Source organism: Oryctolagus cuniculus, chromosome 11 (assembly GCF_051225735.1).
Source record: "Oryctolagus cuniculus isolate XC-2025 breed Fujian yellow rabbit chromosome 11, ASM5122573v1, whole genome shotgun sequence".
NCBI classification, from domain to species: domain Eukaryota; kingdom Metazoa; phylum Chordata; class Mammalia; order Lagomorpha; family Leporidae; genus Oryctolagus; species Oryctolagus cuniculus.
The window spans coordinates 116,975,922-116,991,677 of NC_142877.1; the positions used below are offsets into that span (position 1 = coordinate 116,975,922).

Genomic DNA, 15,756 nt, shown 5'->3' on the forward strand with positions numbered 1-15,756 from the left:
AGAACAGGAGGCAGTTTACCAGCGTTCGCCTATTTTACTTAGCATTCAAAAGAGCAATCTTGATAGAGGTTTTAAATTCAGTTCTTAAATAATAGCTTTAGAGGGGGAATGGCTTATTGATAATGAGCTAAGTCTACAGCACTGGAGAAGATAAACGTACAACGCTAACCTAAGTGAGGACGGACCTGGTACAAGGGGTGACAGGAGGGAGAAAGTGGTGGCAATTCAGAGTGCTTCATCAGGGACTAGAAAGCTCACAGAAGAGTTTCTCTGTGCTTGGAGATTAGGACAGGCAGGCGGCAAGCAGTGGTTATGAAGTGTCACAAAACACCCACAACAGCTGGGCAAGCATCAGGGTCCTTACAAGCTCAAGATCTTGGCCCCCCAAGGTTGCCTCAGGGTGGAACAATAGAATGAGTCAGATGCTTCTTTTTTGAACATACATGATCCCAATTTAACACCATCTGGAGATATTAACATATTCCTCATCAGTCCTGAAATGATTAAAGAAATACCAGATAGAATTGTAACAAAGTGCCTGACACATGGTGTATACCTTATACATTTTAAATTTAGTAACTGAACATCTGAACCAATGGACAAACTCAGCAAACAAACATACTTGAACTGCCTGGCACTCTTCATGCCATGAAGAGTCAAGAGGCATCACTGTAAGGAAGAGAAACTTTTTACTAAAAGTCATTTAAACACAGAAGAAGAAAGAATGCTTTAAGAAATTTCCAAATATACCATACAGAAAATATATTCTAACCAAGGGTAACCCAGGTGAATAGTCAAGAGATTCAGATTCAGTTCTTTCACTGTTGCACAGCTGCACAAGCCAGGCATCTGTTTTCTGCCTACCCTGTAGGAGCATCGTAAGAACACATTCTGAGGCCGGCGCCGCGGCTCACTAGGCTAATCCTCCGCCTAGTGGTGCCGGCACACCGGGTTCTAGTCCCGGTCAGGGCGCCGGATTCTGTCCCGGTTGCCCCTCTTCCAGGCCAGCCCTCTGCTGTGGCCAGGGAGTGCAGTGGAGGATGGCCCAGGTGCTTGGGCCCTGCACCCCATGGTGTCGCTCCCCCTCTTCGTGGAGGAACGACACAGGACCCTGCGCTGTTCTTTCGTCTGCTCGGCCCTCCCCGGGTTTGCTGCTGGTTCTTCCCGGGTTGGCTACTATCCCTTCCACCTCCGTGGAAGGGCAGTTCCCCCTGGCCGCATTCCCCACTTCCGCAGGGGAGCGGCACACCGCCGGCCGGTTCTCTCGGGGGCTGCACGGGTTCCCTTAGATGTTCCCCATAGATGTTCCCGATGCATGCCGTCTCTCTCCTCCTTTATAGTCCTCCTCCGCCAATCCCAACTCGGCTGCCCACACGCCGAGTACGCTGCTCTCCTCCAATCAGGAGCAAGTCCTACAGTTTATTAGTTGAACTGGAGGCAGCTGTGCGGAAGCTGTTTACTTCTCTCCCAGCGCCATTTTGTGGGAGAGCAGATGCATAGAATAAGTCCTAATTTGAGTAACTTAGTCTAGTCCGGATTGCTCCCCACAGATCCCCCTTTCTTTTTATTTTTTAGCGTTGATACGCGCCTGTCTTCGGTGTCCCGCGGCACACACTCTGCTCTACTTGCTAGAGTTGCCACAGGCTCTTACAAGTCCTATCAATCAGGAAAACCGAATCCGGGTCCTCTCTTCGCCATTGTGAGGAGGTTTTTAGGCGCTGATACGTGCCTGTGTTCGGTGCCCTGCAGCGCATGCTCTGCTCTGCCTGCAGGGGACTTACAAGACCTATCAGGCAAACCGAATCCAAGCCTTCTCATTGCCTTATTGTGGGGGAGACTTATTAGTGTTGGTTCGTGCCTATCTTCGGTGACCTGCAGCTCATACTCTGGTCGAGCTGCTTACTGGCGCTTACCGCCTTAAATCAGGCAGACCGAATCCAAGCTTAATATTGTTGTATTGTGGGGAAGCCTTACTGATGTTAATTCGTGCCTGTCTTCGGTGACCTGCGGCGCATAAGCTGCTAGCTGCCCGCAGGTGCTCATCGCCTCACTTGATTAGGCAGACCGAATCCAAGCTCTCACATTGCAGTGTTGTAGGGAGGCCTTTTTATTTCTCTATTTCTCTATCTCCGGGCATTCCTATTTCTCCCATTTTACTTCTATCTTCCAGCATTCCTATTTTTCTCACTTTACTTCTAAACTTCTGTTTCTCTTATCCCTGCGGCTTTCCGGCACCTCGCCCCACCGGCGGGTTCCTGGCTCTGCGCCGCTTCAGCCCGCGCGCCTCTCTCATCTGCGCAGCTTCCCGGCTTTGCGCGGCTCGGCTTCGCGCGCTCCGCGGTCTCCACGCTTAACCCTTTCGCGTCTGAACCACGGCCTACGCCAGCCCCGTTCCCTATCTATTCACGCCCCGTGCTCTCTCTGCACGCGGCGGCTTCCGCGAGTAACACAGCGTAGCTTACGTGTCCGCCACTAGCATTCAATCTAAGTTCCCCGGGCTAGCCTGGCGAATTCAACCCAGCGTACGTCTCCGCCCCACGGTTTGGCTTCCCGTCCTTTGCTCCCCGGGCTAATCAGACGGATCCCAATCTGGCTTACGTCTCAGCTTCTGGTTTCAACTTTTCGCCCCCTATTCCCGGGCTAACTTGAGAATCCCAAAGTGGCTTTCGTGTCCGCCTTGGCCTGCCCCCCACGGCTTCAATTTCCCTAACATTTTTCTCTACCCGGTATGTTTCCCTAAGTTTTCTTCCAACAATATTCCTCCCTCATTTCTCCTGGCCTCTCCCCACAGTCCGCGTCCGAGTCTGTTTGTTCTAGCTTTCACTTTCACTTTCGACCTTAGAGATTTCTCCCAGCTTCCCCCCGTAGTCCGTATCTGAGTCTATGCCTAGGCTTTCAATAGCTTCTTCCGGCACCCTTTTCGTCCGGCTTTTCCCTAGGCTGTTTGCTAGTCTCTCTCTCCGGTATTTTCCTGCTTCTTCCCGTTTCTTCCCTCCTAAGTTTCCTATCCGTCCTGGGTTTCCTATCCGAGCTAGGTTTCCTAATCCGAGTCAGGTTTCCTATCCGAGTCAGGTTTCCTATCCGAGTCACGGCACCATTATGTCGCTCCCCCTCTTCGTGGAGGAACGACACAGGACCCTGCGCTGTTCTTTCGTCTGCTCGGCCCTCCCCGGGTTTGCTGCTGGTTCTTCCCGGGTTGGCTACTATCCCTTCCACCTCCGTGGAAGGGCAGTTCCCCCTGGCCGCATTCCCCACTTCCGCAGGGGAGCGGCACACCGCCGGCCGGTTCTCTCGGGGGCTGCACGGGTTCCCTTAGATGTTCCCCATAGATGTTCCCGATGCATGCCGTCTCTCTCCTCCTTTATAGTCCTCCTCCGCCAATCCCAACTCGGCTGCCCACACGCCGAGTACGCTGCTCTCCTCCAATCAGGAGCAAGTCCTACAGTTTATTAGTTGAACTGGAGGCAGCTGTGCGGAAGCTGTTTACTTCTCTCCCAGCGCCATTTTGTGGGAGAGCAGATGCATAGAATAAGTCCTAATTTGAGTAACTTAGTCTAGTCCGGATTGCTCCCCACACATGGGAGACCAGGAAAAGCACCTGGCTCCTGGCTCCTGCCATCGGATCAGCGCGGTGCGCCGGCTGCAGCGCGCTGGCCGCGGCGGCCATTGGAGGGTGAACCAACGGCAAAGGAAGACCTTTCTCTCTGTCTCTCTCTCTCACTGTCCACTCTGCCTGTCAAAAAATAAAAATAAATAAATAAATAAATAAAAAAGAACACATTCTGAGTTGGACCTGTTATACCTTTGTCAATTCACGTAACACCAAGGAGTCATCTTTAGTTAACCACAATGTATTCACACGCTGTCATCTCAGCCATTGATTACAACCTGAAAACACTTTACTGAAAAGGATTCTTGTTGATCTCATCTCTATAAAGTGCCAGTGCTCCACAGGCCAAGAGAGGAGGATATGAAAACATGCCCATTTGCCAGACTCTGGGATGTGTTCTTCAACGCAAAGCATACGGTACTCAACAGAGAAAAACCACCAGCTAGAAAAACTGGATTAAAATGTGCTCCTGGGCAGTCTGCTGACATTCTCTTAAGAGGAAAGGAAGACGGGGAGCTCAGACCCGAGAGCACCAGCTCACGGGGCTGTTGCAGAGGCACAGTATGCAGATCTTCCTAAAGGTGGAAACTACTGCCCACTAAACAGATTCTCAGAGATCGACATTTCCTTCATGTCCTATTCAAGAGAGGCACACGCAAAGCACTTAAGAGGCAATGCACCCAACACTGAGGTTTAACCAGTATGTTTTGCTTTCACAGCCCCATTACTAACCAGCTGAAAAAGCAAAAGGATTCTAAGGACAACCTTAGTACAAAAAGTACAAAAATGCGCTACATTATTTAAATAAGAGAACACAGTCCTAAAAACATTTTGTGTTGCAAAGCTTTTCTTCTGTGACAATCAAGTACTTTTTTTCTCCAATAAGTCAAAATGAATGGAGTGGGACTTTTTAACCACCATAATTCTGGGAAAAGACACTCGAAATACTTGAGAACACAAAATTACCTAAATTTGCAACTAACATAATCAAGCTTAGAACAACATTCCACAGAAGAGAAAAGTTCATGATTCCAACTTCAACTCTTCTTTTAGAAAAAAATCATTTACCTTATTTATTTGAAAAGCAGAGAGTCAGGGGGACAGAGACAGCCAGCCAGCTCCCGTCACTGGTTCACTCCTCAAAACCTAGACTGCGCTAAGCTGAAGCCAGGAGGCAGCACTCAATGTGGGTAGGCTGGACCCAACTACTTGAACCATCACCTCCTACCTCCCGCCTCCCAGTACCTGCAGTAGCAGGATGCTAGAAATCTGGAGTGGAGCTGGGATTTGAACCCAGGAACTCTGATATGATATGAGATGCATGAGTCCCAAGGGGCAGCTTAACTGCTGTACCAAATGCCCAACCAATTCCAGTTCTTAATGATGCCTGACAGGCCAGACGCCTAAAGAAAGCTGCCTGCTTGTTTATGAGCCTGTGCAGAGAACTCTCCTGCCGTCTGAAGCTGTAGATGTCCCTTCAGCTCTAAGATGGGAATATTCATTCTTTATTTACCTAAAGATAGGAGATTGGTTTTTCCTAGTTCTAATGCCCATGATTCTGTTTTCTTCCTCCTTCTTTTTAAAAAAATACACCATTTGTTTGAAACAAAGCTAAGAGATGCAGATCAGAAACTGAACAAACTAAAACTATTCACCAATCCCAGTGAAGGAGTCCAGGGCCGATCACTCTTAATATGCCACTGTGGCAAGCTGACTGTTTTAAATTAGAGGCTGCTGGGGCTAGCATTGTTGCATAATAGATAAAGCCACTGCCTGCAATGCCAGCATCCATACGGGTACCAGTTCATGTCCTGGCTGCTCCTTTTCTGATCTGGCACCCTGCTAATGCTGTGGGACAATCAGTGGAAGATGGCCCAAGCGCTTGGACCCCTGCCCACATGGGAGACCTGGATAAAACTCCTGGCTCTTTGCTTGGGCGTGGCTCAGCCCTGGCCATTGCAGTTATCTGGGGAGAGAACCAGTGGCGAGAAGATCTGTCTCTCCCTCTTTCTGTAATTCTCTCAAATAAATACATAAATAAACCTTAAAAAAACAAAAAAACAAAAAAAAAAAAACACTGTCTGGTCTCTGGACTCATTCATTCTCCCTAATAATCACTACCCTTCAAAAAATACCTCCCTCTGCCCCATCTATGTATTAGTATCCAAACACCAGTGGCCTCATAGGTGGTCACTCACCCATGATTTCTTCCATGCATGGAAGGTAAATCTGGATGCCTTTTCTCCTGTCAGTCTATTTACTGTCAGTTCACTTCAATAAACTTTTCAGAGGGCAAAGGGGACCTTTTGCCCCAGCACAAGGAGTAACTGGAACATAGCAATGTAATTCTGAAATCTTACAAAAGTGTTTTGTCAGTAGTGAGTTTGCTTTGTTATGGTGAGAAAACAAAAATGAAGTATGCTAATTGGGTATGCACTCCTGGGAAATAAAACTCACTGAGAGAAGAAATGGCAGCTCCAAGCCACAAATTCAACCACTTGACTCCCAAGGAAGGAACCCACCTGGGTATACAACAGAACCACCCATCTTGCCAGATTAAAGCCCTAAGGGCGGGGAATACACAACAATGATAACACCATTGGCATTCAAAAGGAATTACTCAAAAATTTCAGTCATATAAAAATGATGTGTCTTCTTCATATAAGTTATATGTAAGGTTCTGTTTTCAAACTTCACCAGGGCATTAAGCTGTATAAGTTTTATTGTGTGAAAATATTAAAATTTTTTGAATTTGAATAACAATAATGCTCTTCCTAGTTCTCCTTGGAGATAATGAACCTCATTTCTACAGTATGACAACAGGACTCAGGAGGAGGAAGAAAGCTGTTCTAACTATTTTAAGAATCGTATATATTAGGACACAAAAACATGTTATTGAGAGCAATTTAAAACTCACAGAAGTAATTTCCAAGGAATTCTCCACTGTCAGAGAAAGAGGACTACAATCAAGGGATCTCAGAATTACAAAGGATGATGAAACTCTTTAACCAAGGGTCTCTCAACTGAGGCAATATTGACACTCCAGGCTGGGTATTTCTGTTGTGCGTGCAGGGCTACTGTGTGGGACGTTCAGCAGCCCCCGACCTCTCTACCCATTAGACACCAGCAGCACCTCCACTCTGACAACCAAAAATGTCTCCAGACGTTGCCAGACGCTCCCTGTGGGTTGAAATCAGCTTTGGCTGAGAACCATGATCAAATCCAAGCACCAAATGATTATCCACTTTAATTTTTTAAAATCTCAAAAGACAGAAATTCACCTTCACTCCCAATGGTCTATTTTTTCTAATAGGTGTTAACAAGATATTTACTTCTATTGACATTAAATCTACCTTCTTAAAGCAACTGGAAGTAAATATGAAACTCAGTTCATGATTAGCAACACTGAAATGACCTTCTGTGTTTCTGGATAACTAACTATGAAGAGATCACAGAATTCATAGAAAGTGTGTACTGTGAAAAATTATGCGTGGATTTAAAAAATTGTACCAAAATAAACTTATCTTGTAACTGAATTTTCCATGAACTTTTTGAAGTCCCCTCATACATTGAGATCCTGGCCCAGCTCCTCTGAACACGACAGAAAGAACAGTCCTTCCCCGACAAGTCCTTCCCAGCAGTCTGCCCATCAATGCACACCACGTGTCCAGTACATGCTAGCCCTGGTCTGTGTGATGAGGGCACACTAGTAAACAATAAACAAAAATCTCTGTCTTTGTGAAGCTTACAATTTAAGACCCGAGACAGATAATAAACAAAACACGTATGTAAGATAGAGGACAAAGGCTAAGGACAAAACACGAGCAGAGCAGAGGGAGAGAGAGCATTACGTGCTGGAAGGGAATATCACTTCAGACGGCGTGGCCATCTAGGGTGAAAGACACCAGGGGTTCAAGGAGGACAGGAGAGGCCAACGAGTGCAGAGAACAGGGGGGCCAGTTCACACAGGGCTGTGTGGGACAAGGTCTCCCACTTAACGTGTTAACACGATCACACGGCCTGAAGGGGACAAAGGAGGAAGCAGGTGACGAGCAGGGCAGGTGCAGAGAAAGCCAGGCGAGATCTGACGGTGGTGGGGAGAGGTACGGCACTGGTTTTGCTTTCCACAGTTTCTATGACTCAACAGTCCAAAAATATTCATGGCAGTTTTCAGAAATAAACAATTCATATACTTTAAATAACTTTTTTACAGTATATTTAAATATTCTACTTTATATTAGTTCCTGGGAATAAGCTCTGGTCCTAATTCATAAATTAAGCTTTATCATATGTATGCATATACAGGAAAAAACCCACATATGAGTACATAGGGTCAGGAACTATTTGCAGTTTAAGGCATCCACTAAAGGTCTTGGAAGGTATCCTCCATGGATAGGGGAGACTACTGTGGTCGAATACTATATGAAGGAAGATGAAAAAGGATTTACCCATGGACTGGAGGCAGGGTCAGAGAGAAAGAGGATAAATTCACAACTTGGGGTAGTGTAACTAAAAGACCAGAGTTGCCAGTTAGTAACAGGGGAGACAACAGGATGAATGGTCTCCTATATGTAAATCATTCATTCAACATTCACCCAGCTCAGACACTGGGGACGGGGAGATAACAAAAATGGCCTCTTTGTGTTAAAGAGCTTACTGCTGAGTAAAAGAGGAAGAATATGCAGATGCATTGGTATACAACAGACACCGAGACAGGAGCAGACAGCACGCAGTGCACAGAGGGAGGGCACCTCAGCCAGAGTGGGACTTAGCGTGGCAGTTATGCAAACAGGGAAGGATTCCTGAAGAAGAGGTAATAAGAACAAAAGGAGGAACAGGAGTTAACAAGATGAACTAAGCAATGGACAGCTTTAGCCAGGCCACAGTCGCTAGAGTGCAGAGGAAAGTTACTGCTAAATGGCTTGGGAGTGAAGAATCAGTTAGGTAAGAGAAGAAACCCATGCTTCTAACACTTCACCTACAGTGACCGAGACAACTGGCTGGAGAAAAGATGGAACTCACATGGCAGGCGTAAAACTCAGTGAACAGAAGAACGTGAACATACAAGCAGCCCTCTGATCATAACCAGTGATGAGCTCAGTCTCCCCCCTCCCCTAATCACACGGTTGGTTCCTCTGGTGATTAGCCTCCACCCAGAAGCTGTCTAAGCCACCCACGGTCACTCAGGAGTGGCTGAAAGGGGACTCACTAGGAATGAGAGAGGATGCTACCACTCAGGAAATCCCAACACTTTCAGGGGCTGTGTCAGGAGCCAAGGACAGAGAGTACACGCTTACCTTATCATACCACATAAAGGATTCCTGCAACTCAAGAACAAAAATCAAAATACCCTGATTAAAACACAAAGGACTTGGCCAACAAGCACGTGAATAGATGCTCAACATCACTAGTCACTGGAGAAATGTGTATCAATATCAAAATGAGCTATCACCTCCTATTCTGAGGATGGTTATTATCATTAAACAGAAAATAACAAGTGCTGGAAAACACGGAGAAACTGGAATCTCTGTGTACTATTGGTGAGGCTGTAAATGGAAAAACTATCATGAAAAACAGTGGCTGGCACCGTGGCTCACTTGGCTAATCCTCCGCCTGCGGTGCCGGCACCCCAGGTTCTAGTCCCAGTTGGGGTGCCGGATTCTGTCTCGGTTGCTCCTCTTCCAGGCCAGCTCTCTGCTGTGGCCCGGGAAGGCAATGGAGGACGGCCCAAGTGCTTGGGCCCTGCACCTGCATGGGAGACCAGGAGAAAGTACCTGGCCCTGGCTCCTGGCTTTGGATTGGCGCAGCGCACCAGCCGCAGCAGCCATTTGAGGGGTGAACCAACAGAAAAGGAAGACCTTTCTCTCTGTCTCTCTCTCTCTCATTGTCTAGCTTTGCCTGTCCAAAAAAAGAAGAAGAAGAAGAAGAAGAACAACAACAACAACAACAGTATGGAGGTTGCTATCATTTGAGTATGTGCCCCAAAGGTTTACGTACTGGAGGCTTGGTTTTCAGTGTGGCAGTACAGGGGTGGTGGGATCTGTAAGAGCTGGAGCCTAATGGAAAATTACTGGGGGAGGGGTGGGATAGGGTTCCCCTTAGAAGGGATCGAGGTAGTTCTGATGGGACTCAGTTCTCAAGAGAAGCTTGTTATAAAACAAGCCTGGCCACTTCCAAGCTGCTCTGGATTCCTGTAGTGATGTGACTGCTCTCTTTCATGTATGCTCTCACCACTGTGACACCATCCACCATGAGGTCCTCACCAGAGCTGAACCACGCCCTTGAACCCCCAGAGGTGATCTTCAATAAACCTCCTCTGTTTACAAAGTTACCCAGCCTCAGGTATTATGCTAGAGCAATAGGAAACAGACAGACGAATACAGGGGTACTCCCAAACAGTTAAGCCTGGAACTATAGTGACCCAGCAATCCCATTCCTGGGTAAACAAACAGCATCGCTAATCCAAATGCTCCCAAACGGAAACGTTTCAGATTAGGGATGCGAAACTGGTAAAGTCTTTGCAAATATTTCAAAATCCAAAAAACTCTGAAATCTGCTACACTTCTGGTCTCAAGTATGTTGAATAAGGAACACTCAACCTGTATTTCCAAAAGACAAGACAGCAGGCTCTCAGAGAGAGATGTGCACACCTTCATTCATAGCAGCACTATTCACAACAGTCAAGAGGTGAAGACAACTCAAGTATTCGCTAACAGTTGAATAATACGTGACATACAAAGGTACTTTAAAAAGCTCACAGATAAATGGAGTTAAAAGATAAGCTTGGGAACAAGCACTGTGGCATAGCAGGCAAGGCTGCCAACGGCATCCCATGTCGGCAGCAGTTCGAGTCCCAGCTGCTCCACTTCTGATCCAGCTCCCTGCTAATATGCCAGGGAAAGCAGCAGAGGGTGGCCCAAATGCTTGGGCCCCTGCACCCACGTGGGACTGGTCCAGCTCCAACTGTTGTGGCCATCTGGGAAGTGAACCAGGAGATAGAAAATATCTGTCTCTTCCTCTCTCTGTAACTCTGTCTTTAAATAAATAAATCTTTGGGAAAAAAAAAAAAGATAAGCTTATTTTGGTACAGAAAAAAATCCTGAAAATCTTGCATAGTTTTCTCGTAACAGCACTTTCCATGAACCTTTTGAGGACCCTTTTATGCATGGGTTTCAAGATCTTTCTGGGCCAAAATAAACTTCTTTTAATTCCATTTTCCACAAACTTCCTGAAGTACTTGCATACACAAACAATGGAGTATTATCCAGCCACAAAACAAATAAGAAAATCCTATCATACACTATAACACAGGTTAACTTGGAGACATTATATTAAGTGAAATAAGCCATTCGCAAAAAGACAGTATCATATGATTGCACTTATGAGCATATGTGGTATCCAAGTAACCGGAACCTTAGAGACAAAGTAGAATGGTGATTACAAGAGTCTAGAGAAGGGAAAAGGGGAGTTTCCCTTTTAATGGGTATAACGTCAGTTTTGCAAAATACAACAGTTATGGAGACCCACTTCACAGTAATATGAATACACTTAACACTACTGGAAGTACACTTACGATGGGTAAGATGGTAAATTGTTACACTTTTTACCACGCTAAAAACAAAAACCACCAAGTAGAAAAACAAACTCTACGTGAGCATTAGTTTGTGCGAAAGTAAACTCTTGGAAGATATATTGATCACAAAATAAATATTAAAATATAAAAACATTTTATACCCAGAAAACCTTGTTACCTGCAACAAATCCAACTACCAGATCTTTTCCAGTAGTAGAACGTTGACCTTTGACCCAGACAGCTTTGAGACTATTAAAAGTGTAGAAATAGACAAAATTGGAGCAGCAGAGACTGGAAATAACTGGAAACAACCCTCGATATGGCGCCAGGCTATGGGAAAAACACAATAAGCAAAGTGAAAGTCAAGCAGAAAGGCCATGGAGGTTGGCACCAAGCCCCAGGAAGGGCTGATCATCACTGTCGCACGGTTCACTCCTACACCACGATGGGCTCCACAGTGAAGGACGCCAAATCAGGAGTGATGCCAAGGAAGTAATGGGAACTTCCCCACGGCTGTTAAATATATATATATATATATATATATGAATATATATATATACACACATGAATACAGATAGCATCATCCGTGTCTTATCACAAGGCAAGAACATTTAAAATGAGGTAATTGCAGAAAATAAGTTTAAAAAAGATTATAGGGGCATGTCATGATGGCACGGGAACCAGAATGAAGGGGCTCCTACTGGCTAAACCTGGGACCATTTGAGAACCAAAATAAAGTACAGCAATCAAATGTAAACCACTAACAAAAAATAAAAGGATTTTTTGAGTGCATATGGATAATAGCCAAGTATGAGGGAAGGGCCAGTGCTCCTTACAGTGACAGCGGGCCGAGACTGGCAAATGCAGAGGCAATGCTGGAGGTGGCACTGCTGCAACTTCATGGTAATTTAGGGTAGGCGTTCTGGTAAGAAGCAGGGTATCTGCACTGTTGCAAAGCTTCTCCGCACAGACTGCTTACAGTTGCCGAGGAGGCAATTACACAGTGACCAGCTCAAGTCTAAGAAATCAGTTAGCCAAGAAACAGCAGTGGACAACATGCCACTCCAGACTTGATACTCTGTGAAGAACACGGCACCACCCATGCATGATTCTGGCCAAGGACGTATAATCTAATCATGAAGAAGCATGGGGAAAACTGAAAATGAGAAATCTAAGTTGTTTTTTCATTTTTAGTAGTTTTAGAATGTTTTCATTACAGGGAAGTGATAATGCTGAGGAGATCGGCACGCTTACTCTGATTGGATACACTCTACAATGTGTCCGTGTACTAAAACATCACAAAGCATCCCACAAATGTGCACGATTGTTATGGGTCCTTAAAAATAAAAAGTGCAGGGTGGGGGCTGTTTTCCTTAAAAGAGTGAATATTGGGTGCCTAATATTTCGTGTTGGAGTGCCTGATTCAAGTTCTGGCTGTGCTGCTTCCAATCTGGTTTCCTACTAATGCACACTTTGGGGGTGAGAGGGCAGGTGATGGCTCAAATATTTGGATCCCTAATAACCATGTGGGAGACCCCGATGGAGTACCTAGCTCCTGGCATTGGCCTGGCCCAGCCCTGGTTGTCGTGGACATTTGGGAAGTTAACCAGTAGATGGAAGCTCTATTAAAAGCATCAATGTCTGGGGTAGGAGGCCTTCATGTATGTAGCTTGTTTTCAAACAACTAGAAAAATCTGTGGGGGGTGCATAATCAGAAAGGAAGGGGGCGGGGGAAGCACAGCACAAACGTGCAACAATGGGAAAGTGTTCACAACAGATGAGCGCAGGAACAGCACATGCTGGTGTTCTCTGTACTAATACGACTGTCACAACCTTCTGTGATTCTGAAATTACTTAGAAATAAAGTTTGTAAAAGTATACAATCTGAATGCATCTGATAGGAATGAAGCAAACAACTATTATCTTTGGTCGTTGTACATAAAACACAGCACTGATTTCATGGAAGACTAGATGATCAAGAACCAAACCGCTAACTACAGATTTCTTTTAAGAAAAAGTATTTATTTGAAAGGCAGACAGACAGACACAGAGACAGAAAGATCTTCTATCTGCTGGTTCACTTCCCAAATGGCTGCAACAGCCAAAGCTTGGCCAGGCTGAGGCCAGGAGCTAGGAATTCCATCCTGGTCTCCCACATGGGTGGCAGGGGCCCAGATACTTGGGTCATCTTTGGCTGTTTCCCCAGGGGCATTAGCAGGGGGCTAGATCAGAAGTGGAGCAGCCAAGAATGCAACCCACAATCTGATATGGGATGCCAGCATTGCAACATGGACCCCTAAGTGTAAATTTTTAAGGAACTGAGAACAATTATGTACTAACAAGCCAGGCAATTACAGATTCACAACACTGAAAGGCTATGAGGGTAGAGAGGAAGGGAGTGTGGGTGCCTGGAGGCACAGCAGTTCAACAACCTGCTCTGCCTGCCAAGGTGCAAGGCGGGAGTACTCACAGGCCTTCCTCTTTGATGATCTCCAGGAGCACCATGTGTGTGGTTTTGGACTTTCTTTTCTCATCGACTACAAGACCAAAGAGCAGACGTTTGAACGCAGAGTTATTATCTCCAGCATTGCCAAGTTTCACACTTACCTCACCTGAGCAATCTTTCGGCCTATTCTTCCTGCACCCCTAATGTGCCTCATATCCTGCTACATGACCATGTGTGAAACGCCCCACTGCGGAGTCCCTGGCCTTCACCTTATTTGTGAACCACAAAGCATTTTTTAAATTCAATCCATAATTTCCAAAGTAAAAGCTGTGACAGAGGAAAGTATTCTTAATTTCATACAGCTCTCTCATTTCCAAACATATTCTCATTTTTTAATAAAGTAGAGAATAAATTATCCTCCTTGAACAAAAGAGGCTACAGATACAAAAGCTGTGAAAGACACACCACTGACAGCAAGCCAGGATTCACCGCAAGCTTCTTAACTTTCAGCCTTGCGTTATGTCTCCTCATTGAACTAAAAAAAAGGTCTCAAAAGAATCAGAACTCTACATTTATTGAAATTCTCACTGAAAACAAAACGTATCTCAATTAACTTCAAATTTCCTATCCACAATTTAAAAATAATTTGAGAACACAGAAATGTGGAGATTAACCAATTTCCTGAGAATTAAAATCGGTACCAAAATAGCTTGTGGGATGGTCAATTAGTAAACCACCAGGGAAGACAAGCTGGCAATGACTATCAAAATTACCAACACGTTTATCTGAGCCAGTAAGCTCACTGAAAATTCTATTCTTACATCATTATTTGTAATAACAAAGTGGCAACAACCCAAGGGGAACAGTGAAAATAAGGAAAGAGTGAAAAACCCACCTTCCGCCAAAAAGCTACCAAGCCCTACGGCTTATTGGAAGAATTGTAATGTTCAAAATTCTTAAGCAAACCCACTCAGATTCTCTGAGAAGAGAAGAGGGCTAAGGCTCTGAGCCATCCAGAGGCTCTAGTCAGTGGAGGCAGACCACGTGGTCGCGGAAGAAACAGAAAATCTGACAGCGATGGAGAACTTGCTAGGGAAGTATGTTTGCTTCCCACCACCACACGAACAGGAATGAGATTACACAAATGACGAATACTCACCCTGAAGCCGAAGTCTAGCTGTATCCAAGGGAAAAAATACTGTCATTGCTGTCACACTTCCCTGAAAAGTTAAAACAGGCTTTAGCCATTACAGTGTCACAGACACAATGAACATGACTTTTATTTATTTTATTTCATTTTTATTTATTTGAAAGGCAGAGAGAGACAGATAAAGGCATCTTCCATCTGCTGATTCACTCCCCAAATGCTCACAACAGTCAGAGCTGAACCAGGTTCAAACTAGGAGCCTAGAACAGCATCCGGGTCTCCCACGTGGGTGGCAGGGACTCACGAACTTGAGCCATCACCTGCTGCTTCCCAGGGTGCACATGAGCAGGGAGCTGGATAAGCAGCAGAGCCTGGAATGGAACCTGGGCACTCCAGTACGGGATACGGGCGTTTCAAGCAGGGGCCTAACCAGTGTACCACAATGCCCGACTCCTGAACAACTTTTATGGTTTTTTTAAAAGAACTTTTTATTTTCTTCACTTTACTGGAAAGGCAGAGGAGTAGAGAGAAATTTTGATCTGCTGGTTCATTCCCCAAATGCCTGCAATACCAGGGCTGGGCCAGGCTGAAACCAGGAGCCTGAAACTCAAAACGGGTCTCCCATGTGGGTGAAAGGGACCCAAGTACTTGATCCACCACCTGCTTCCTCCCAGGATGCTCGTTAGCAGAAAGCTAGACTGGAAGCAGAGCCCAGAGTGGAACCAGGCATATCAGTATGGGATACAGGTGTCCCAAAAGAGTGTCTTAACCAGTGAGCCAAATCCTTGCCTCTGAACCACAGCTTTTTTTTCCTAAGATTTATTTAGGGGGCCGGCGCTGTGCTGTAGCAGGTAAAGCCGCCACCTGCAGTCCAGGCATCCCATATGGGCGCAGGTTCATGTCCTGGCTGCTCCGCTTCAGATCCAGCTCTCTGCTGTGGCTTGGGAAAGCAGTAGAAGATGGCCCAAGTCCTTAGGCCC

General features: G+C 45.7%; 1 protein-coding gene across 14 annotated transcripts in view; it reads right to left on the bottom strand.

Annotated features, from left to right (window-relative positions):
- Nucleotides 1-15,756, bottom strand: part of SLC25A17 (solute carrier family 25 member 17) — a 114,334-nt gene that overhangs the window by 73,485 nt on the left and 25,093 nt on the right. For 10 of the 14 annotated variants that reach the window (XM_089309003.1, XM_051834057.3, XM_008275178.5 and 7 more), the window contains 3 exons: nt 14,789-14,849; nt 13,654-13,720; nt 11,362-11,513 (listed from right to left, as the gene is read on the bottom strand). In XM_089309003.1, the coding sequence (XP_089165129.1) occupies nt 11,362-11,513; nt 13,654-13,720; nt 14,789-14,849 (280 nt within the window). Of the gene's footprint in view, nt 1-364; nt 495-11,361; nt 11,514-13,653; nt 13,721-14,788; nt 14,850-15,756 lie in introns of all 14 variants that reach the window. The other 4 variants (XR_016217047.1, XR_016217045.1, XR_016217046.1 and 1 more) reach the window with 1 other exon arrangement.